The sequence below is a fragment of the Tupaia chinensis genome, unplaced genomic scaffold, assembly GCF_000334495.1.
Source record: "Tupaia chinensis unplaced genomic scaffold, TupChi_1.0 Scaffold000215_1, whole genome shotgun sequence".
Classification (NCBI taxonomy): Eukaryota; Metazoa; Chordata; class Mammalia; order Scandentia; family Tupaiidae; genus Tupaia; species Tupaia belangeri.
In genome coordinates this window covers 1,559,482-1,567,852 of record NW_006159690.1, presented here as the reverse complement: position 1 = coordinate 1,567,852, position 8,371 = coordinate 1,559,482, and the positions used below count along the sequence as shown (strand labels likewise).

The 8,371-nt window shown below is 44.0% G+C and overlaps 1 protein-coding gene across 1 annotated transcript in view; it reads right to left on the bottom strand.

The window, feature by feature from the left end:
• L1TD1 (LINE1 type transposase domain containing 1) overlaps window positions 1–3,542 on the bottom strand; it is a 6,857-nt gene extending 3,315 nt beyond the window's left edge. The window contains exons 1-2 of the mRNA XM_006147544.1: window positions 2,718–3,542; window positions 309–745 (exon numbers count right to left, since the gene is read on the bottom strand). Of these exons, the coding sequence (XP_006147606.1) occupies window positions 309–745; window positions 2,718–3,542 (1,262 nt within the window). The remainder of the gene's footprint in view (window positions 1–308; window positions 746–2,717) is intronic.
• Between the last annotated feature and the right edge of the window lie 4,829 nt (window positions 3,543–8,371).

The window sequence follows — 8,371 nt, the reverse complement described above, 5'->3', positions numbered from 1 at the left end:
TTCGACCTTCTAGACTGTTCACTATTTCCTCCAGGAGGTCCATTCTGCTTCTCAGATCATCTATTACATTTTTATTTTCCAAGACTTCTGGATGGTAATTTTTTGTATTACTAATTTCCTCTTGTATCTCTCTGATGATATTAATCACACTTCTTCTAAAATGTTCTTCAGTGTCCTGTTTTAAATTTGCTTCTTTGGATGTCAGCTCTTCTGTTTGCAGAGTTTTGTGTTCCTCTTCCTCTGTTTTTCTTAAAAGATCTGTATCTCCTAATAAAATACTCAAATTTGTACATGAATATTTTCTATACTTATCCATGAAAACAGTCTTGGAGCCATCATCAGTGAGTTCCTCAACTTCATACTTTGTATCTACCACAGCACGACCCTGAGAAGTTGAGTCCTTCACCTCCAGCCCTAAGATCTCTTCTTCCTCTTCCTCTTCTAGTTCTGAGGTCTCTTCTCCCTCTTCTTCCTCCTCCTCCTCGAGTTCTGAGATCTCTTCTCCCCCTTCTTCCTCCTCCTCCAGCCCTGAGGACATTTCCTCCACGTCCTCCACCTCTGAGGCCTCTTCTTCCTCCAGCTTAGGGGTTTTGTGTTTTTTCCATGCTGAAGACTCTTCTTTCTGGGCCTCTAAGCTCTGCACTTCCCCAGGCTTAGCAACTTTTACCTCTTTAACAAAGAGAAAGCTCAAGCCATCACTTGCTGTTTCTCCAACTCCATGCTTGGAGTCTGTTAGGATATTGCCCTGAAAGTTAAAAAGCAGTAATTTCTTTAAATAGTGATTTAAAGAAAATTTTTTTTAATGGAGAGGTTTTTGCTATAGGGCGCGTGCGCTCACGAGAAAGACAGAGAGAGAGACAGAGAGACAGAAAGCGAGAAATCACCTCCCAGGGGGGATGGCCACACTACAATCCCTTCTTCTCCATTCTTTTCTCAGGATCTTGGACACACACTCATGACCCAGCAGTGAGTTTTAAGTGACCAGGTCCAGAGATCAAATGGTAGTCGGCTAGGTGGGAGTCCAGCAACATAACCATAATATCATCTGCTGGACCCTAGAACAGTATCTGACACAGGGGAAATATTCTATCTATTAACAGTGGATGGGTTATCACATATAATAAAAACACATACACAGCACATGTATGAAGGCTCTATGCAGGTGGTCTGGCGCTTAAGGTGCTGGACTCCCACATGGTCAATAGAGGATTGAGTCCAAGATCTGGTGGCTTGTTTTCTCACTTTCTCTTTCTCTGTTTCTTTCTGTTCAAATTAAAGACAAAAATTAATTCTTTATAAAAATCTGCTTTAAAACAAATCTCTATACTATGCTAGAAGAATGACTTTTTTGGTTTTACATTTTTGCCATTGGGTGCATGCACTCGCTAGAAAGAGACAAGGAGAGGAAAGTGAGAAATCACTCCCCAGGGGGCACTGTCACTCTGGAATCCCTTCTCCTTTGTTCACCTCCTAGGATTTTGGGCAGGCACACACATGAACCTGGCGTGATTCTCAAGCCACCAGGTTCAGGACTCAAACTGTGGTCAGTCATGTCAGAGTCTAGTGCCTTAACCACCGCTCCATCTGCTGGCCCCAGGACTATCTTCACTGCCTCTCTCCAGAGAGCACACAAGGCCCTAAGGCAAAAACTTCTATAAAACAAACAAAAAGACAGAATAATGAGAAATATTCAGAAAATAACTTAAGTGTCTTTAAGAACACTCCCACATGGCCGACCACGGTTTGAGTCCTGGGCCTGGCAGCTTGCTTTCTCATTTTCTCTCTGTCCCTCTCTGGTCAAATTAAAATAAATCAATGAGTCAAAAGTTAAATAAAATAATTCTTTTTTTAGGAAAAAAAAAGGAAAAAGGAGAGTAAGGGACAAGAGGACAGTGTTATTTTTGATAAGATCTCTTGTTGCAATACTCTGCTCTCAGGCTCCCAATGACTTAGCATTGGGATCTCCTTCTGCCACACCAGGCCTTGTCAACTTGGTCTAGGACCTCTACCCGGGAGTCCCACATGGCCCTGGCCTCATGTAGAAATGCCCTCCTGCTAGCACCAGTGTGGCTAGGAGCAAAGAAACCCAAATAGCACACATTTTAAAATAATTATTTTGGGGACTAGCAGATGGCATAGTGGCTATTTGATGGTGGTTCGAGTCTCAGACCCAGTGACTTAAAACTCACGCCTGGTGCACGTGCATGCATGCCCAAAATCCTGAAAGGGTAACAGAGAAGTGATTGTGGCATGGCCATCACCCTGGGGGGTGATTTCTCACTTTGTCTCCGTGCCGGTCTGTCTGGCTAGCCCACACACCTACAGCATAAATCTCTCTCAAAAAAAATTATTGTTTTTAAAATGTCATGCTTTTAAGAAATTTTTCTTTTTGAGAGGTTTTCGTGATAGGGCATGTGCACTCGCCAGAAAGAGAGACAGAAAGTGAGAAATAACCCCCCCCCCCCCAGTGAGGATGGCCATGCCGCAATCCCTTCTCCTCCATTCTCCTCTCAGGATCTTGGGCACGCACACGCATGCACCCAGTGTGAGTTTAAGCCACCAAGTCCAGGACTTATACCGCAGTTGACTATGAGGAAGTCCAGCAACATAACCATTACGCCAACTGCTGGTCCCTAAGAAATCATTTTTTAAAAATGAACTTAACATTCAAAATAACTGTTCCAACCATTTTAAGTTTCAAAATTCTGTATGCTTACCACTTCTCTTTGAATTTCATATCTTCTTTCTTCATTTTGTGGGAATACATCTTTCAGTAATTCTTTCATAACAGATTTTTGGCTGATGAATGTTCTGAGGCTTTTCAAGTCTGAAAATGTCTTTATTTCACCATCACATGTAAATGCTAACTTAAGTTGGCATAGAAACTTAGGTTCAAAATCATTTTCTCTCAGAATGTTGAATGTATTACTCCATTGCTTACTAATATCCAGTGCTGCTGATGAGAAGTCTGCTGCTAGTGTCAGTACTGCTCCTTCCTCAAGCAAGTCTTTTTCCTGTCTGGATGCTTTTGGAATTTTTTCTTCATTTGTGAAGTTCCTAAGTTTATTTCCATTTCCCATTTCTTTGACCAGTTTATCTTCTCCACTATCTTTGCCTATTTTGCTACTGAGCTCATCTATTTTTCTTTCAGAGATTAAACTTTCAATATCTTCAACTACTTTTGCGTTTCCTCCTATTTTCTCAGCCAACCCTGTTTTCAGTGAGGCTTCATCTTTTATTTGTTGTTTTTCTTCCCTGCTATTGCTGTTCTCTGAACTTTTCACTTCAGGTACTATATTTTCTACTCTTAGAATCTCCTTTAGGTCATTTTTAAGAGTTCCCCTTATTTCTTCAAACATCAGGTCTTGGATTTCCATCAAAACCTTAAACTTTTTCATAAAGACTGCGGATATGTTTTTACATTTTAAGTCCAATATTGGGGCTAACTCTTCTTCAGTTTCCATTAAGCCCTTCTGATCAACACAAGTGATATTTTCCTGTGTCTTCATGAGTCTAGCAATCTCTGATTGCATGTTGGTCATTGTGGCTATGTTGTTAAAACTGAAATTTGTCTTTCCTTACGAATAACTTTTGTTCCTGTAGGCCTACAAGAAGTCCAGAAATTGAAGGCTCTTAAAACATGTCCACCTGAAAAACAAAGGGGGAAAAATCTTGTTTACTAAAGAGTTCTCAAGAAACTCAAAAATATGATCTTCATTAAAAAAATCTATGTACTAGGGCCAGCAGGTGACGTGGTGGTTGAGAGTGCTGGAATCCCACGTGGCTGACTGTGGTTGGAGTCCTGGAACTGGTGGCTAGCTTCCTTTCTCTCTCACTCACTCTCACTTTGTCCCTCTCTGGTCAAATTTAAATAAATAAAGACAAATAAATAATTCTTAAGTCAGAAATCTATGTACTCAGGCCAGCAGGTGGCATACTGGTTGAGAGCGCTGGACTCCCAAATGGGCAATGTCAGTTTGAGTCCCGGACTTAGTGGCTTGCTTTCTCACTTTCCCTTTCTCTTGCTTTTAAAATCAGAAAATAATAATAATAAAGTTAATAAAATAATTCTTTAAAAAGAAATCTATGTACTCTACACAATTTTATTATAAAGGGTCATTAACAAGATGGGTATGTGTACTTTATGAGAAAAAACTAGAACATAAAACTTATACATGATCATTAAAACTCCACTTATAAAAGATGTCAACAGACTGACAGAGACAGACCGTGAGAAATTACCCCTCGGGGGGATGGCCACGCCATAATCCCTTTTCCTTCATTCTCCTCTCCGGCTTTTGGGCATGCACGCGCACGCACCCAGAGTGAGTTTAAAGCTGTTGGGTCCGGGACTTGAACCACAGTTATCTACACGGGAGTGCAGTGGCATAACCATTGTGCCTTCTGCTAGTCCCAAAACATGAGTCTTATACAAAGTGGAGAGGTAGAGTCCCCAGTCCAGTCAGCCTCAAACATGGGGCAGATGTGAGGGTGCATGACCCACCAGTTGGGAGAACTGGAGGAAGGGGGGGAAATAACAGGATGAGATCCTGTGAAGGGTGTTCACCTCACTTCTCTGTCATACACTTTATCATAAATTAAAAAAAAAAAAAAAACAGGAAAGGGACGACAATCTGGCCCATAGCCTGGTGGTTAAGAGAAGCTGCATTCCACAGGGCTGAGTGTAGTTCAAGTCCTAGTCCAGTTAACTTTAAAACCAAGTGGGTGGGGGCCCAGCAGATGTCATACTGATTACGTTGCTGACTCCCACGAAGTTAGTTATGGCTTGAGACTCGGACTTGGTGGCTTAAAACTCATGCCAGGTGCATGTGTGCCCAAGAACCCAAGAGAATGGAGACGGGACTGCAGCGTGGTCAACCCCTGTGGGGTGATTTCTCACTTTCTCTCTTAGTGAGTGCATGCACCCTACAGCAAAAATCTCTCTTAAAATTAAAAAAAAAGGAGGGGACCAGCAGATGGTGTTATTGGTGACGTTGCTGGACTCCCACATAGTCAACTGCAGTTCAAGTCCAGACCCGGTGGCTTAAACCTCATGCCAGAAGTGTGTGAGTGCATGCCCAAAATCTTGAGGATGGAGAAGGGATTGTGGTATGGCCATCCTCCACGGGGGAGTGGGGTGACTTCTCGTGTTCTGTCTCTTGGGCAAGTGCATGCACGCTACAGCAAAAATCTATCTTCAAAACAAAACAAAACTAAGTGGGTGCCCCAAATCCCAACAGAATGGAGAAATGGGGTCCAGCCAGTGGGGTGGGGTTAAGGCAGCTGGATCGCACATGACCAACTATGCAGTTCAAATCCCAAACCCAGTGGCTTTAAAAACACGCTGGTCACCTGCGCCCAAAATCCTGAGGAGGGTAAAGGAGGGAGTATAGCATGGCTATTCACCCTGGTGGGGGGACCGGTGGTGGTGATTTCTCACTTTTCCTCTCTCTCCCTGTCCCTAGTGAGCTAAAATGCTTTACAGCGAAAACTTTTTTTGAAAAATGGGAGAAAGGGGCCGGCAGGTGGCGTGGTGGTTAAGGCATCTGGACTCCCACATGGCTGACCATGGTTCAAGTCCTGGACCTGGCAGCTTGCTTTCTCGCTTTCCTTTTCTCTCTGTCTCTCTCTGGTCAACTTCAAAAAAAGAAAATATAGAGGCCAGCAGGTGGCATGGTGGTTAAGGCGCTGGACACTCCCACATAGCCAACCATACTGTTCAAGACCTGGACCTGGTGGCTTGCTTTCTTAATTTCCCTCCCTCTCTGTCTGTGTTTCTCTGGCCAAATTACAATAAATGAATGAATAAATAAAATTAAAATAAAAAACAAAAAATGACAATAAAATTAAATTTTAAAAAAAAGGAGAGGGACCAGCAGATGGCGTACTGGCTACGTTGCTGGACTCCCATGTAGCCAACCACAGTTTGAGTCCCAGATCCGGTGGCTCAAACTCATACTGGGCACGTGTGCGTGTGTGTCCAAGATCCCAGGAGGAGAATAAAGAAGGGATTGTGGCGTGGCCATCCCCTCTGGGGGGTGATTTCTCGCTTTCTGTCTCTGTCTTCTGAGAAGTGCACACGCCCTGTAGCAAAAACCTCTCCCCTCCCCCTGCCAAAAAAAAAAAGGGAGAAAGGTTTATGGCATGAATATGCATAATTGGGAGGTGCTCTTCCCTCTCCCACCTCTTTAGTCTGATTGAGCCTGGGCTCTCTTGAAACTTAAAAAGAAAAAAAAAAAAAACAATGAAAGAAGAGCCACTAGGTTGCAAAGTGGTTAGGGCACTGGACTTCTGCAAGATCCATTGTTGTTTGGGTCCCAAACCCAGAGGATTAAAAATCATCCTAATACAAGTGTTGCCTGCGCCAAACCCAGAGGAAAATGGAGAAAAGACTGTGGGATGGCCTTCCCTCCAAGGGGAAGCACCCCTCCCCAGGGCTGGCTGATGGCATGGTGATTAGGTAGCTGGATACCAACATGATCAAATATGTGGTTCAAGTCCTTTGACCCAATGGCTTGAAAAACACACGTGTGCATGTGCCCAAACTCCAGAAAAGAGAAATGGAGAGATTATGGCATGACCGTCCCCCATGGGGAGGGGTGCTTCCTCTTTCTGTCTCTCTGGTGAGCATATATGCTCTTTGGCAACCCTAAAGAAATAAAGCTATCTCTGGGGACCAGCAGTTAGCATAATGGCTATGTCGCTGGACTCCCACGTAGTCAACCATGGTTCGAGTCCTGGACCCGGTGGCTTAAACTCACACCGGGCGCATGTGCACGTGCATGCCCAAGATCCTGAGAGAATGGAGAAGGGATTGCGGCGTGGCCAGCCCTCCTGGGGGGGTGATTTCTCTCTTTCTATCTCTGTCTCTCTCTGGCAAGCACACACGCCCTATAGCAAAAACCCCTCCAAAAAAAAAAAGAAAGAAAGAAAGAAAGCTATCTCTAAAGGTTTTGCCACAGCAGATGTGCGCTCACCAGAGAGCAAGGGGCAGAGTAGAGGGAAGAGACAAGAGAGAAGTGAGGAGCCGCCCCTCCAGGGATGGCCACTTTGCAATCCCGTCTCCTCTTGTGATTTTGAGCACAAACGCAACCAGGGTTTCGAAATCGTCAGAGACACTAAGCAGAATAGTGATTACCTGCGGTTGGACGGAGAAGGGTTATAAAGGAATTTATTTCTTTTTAGGTTTTTTTTTTTTTCTTTTTTTTGCTATAGGGCACATACACTTGCCAGAGAAGAGACAGAGAAAAGTGAGAAAGCACCGTCGCAGTCCCTTCTCTTGGGACTTTTGAGTGTCCACCACATGTGCCTGGTGGGAGTCTGTTTTTAAGGACTACTTAATTTTTTAAAATTTATTTTTAAAAATTTGACCAGAGAGGGATAGAGAGAGAGAAGAGTGAAGACAAAGGGAAAGTGAGAAAGCAAGTCGCCAGGTCCGGGACTTGAACCTGGTTGGCCATGTGGGAGTCCAGTGCCCCTAACTACCATGCCACCTGCTCCCCCCGTCTCCCCCATGTTTTAAGTCGTGGGGTCCAGGATTTAAACTCTGTCTCTCTCTGGCAAGCACACACGCCCTATAGCAAAAACCCCTCCAAAAAAAAAAGAAAGAAAGAAAGAAAGCTATCTCTAAATGTTTTGCCACAGCAGATGTGCGCTCACCAGAGAGCAAGGGGCAGAGTAGAGGGAAGAGACAAGAGAGAAGTGAGGAGCCGCCCCTCCAGGGATGGCCACTTTGCAATCCCGTCTCCTCTTGTGATTTTGAGCACAAACGCAACCAGGGTTTCGAAATCGTCAGAGACACTAAGCAGAATAGTGATTACCTGCGGTTGGACGGAGAAGGGTTATAAAGGAATTTATTTCTTTTTAGGTTTTTTTTTTTTTCTTTTTTTTGCTATAGGGCACATACACTTGCCAGAGAAGAGACAGAGAAAAGTGAGAAAGCACCGTCGCAGTCCCTTCTCTTGGGACTTTTGAGTGTCCACCACATGTGCCTGGTGGGAGTCTGTTTTTAAGGACTACTTAATTTTTTAAAATTTATTTTTAAAAATTTGACCAGAGAGGGATAGAGAGAGAGAAGAGTGAAGACAAAGGGAAAGTGAGAAAGCAAGTCGCCAGGTCCGGGACTTGAACCTGGTTGGCCATGTGGGAGTCCAGTGCCCCTAACTACCATGCCACCTGCTCCCCCCGTCTCCCCCATGTTTTAAGTCGTGGGGTCCAGGATTTAAACTGGGGTCGACTACATGGGAGCCCAGCGACATAACCATTATGCCATCTGCTGGTCTCCTAGCCAGATTTTGGACAAAGATACTTAGGTTTATGGATTTCCATAACTAAAAAATTACGTTTCACTTCATGCTTTTGACCTTAAATT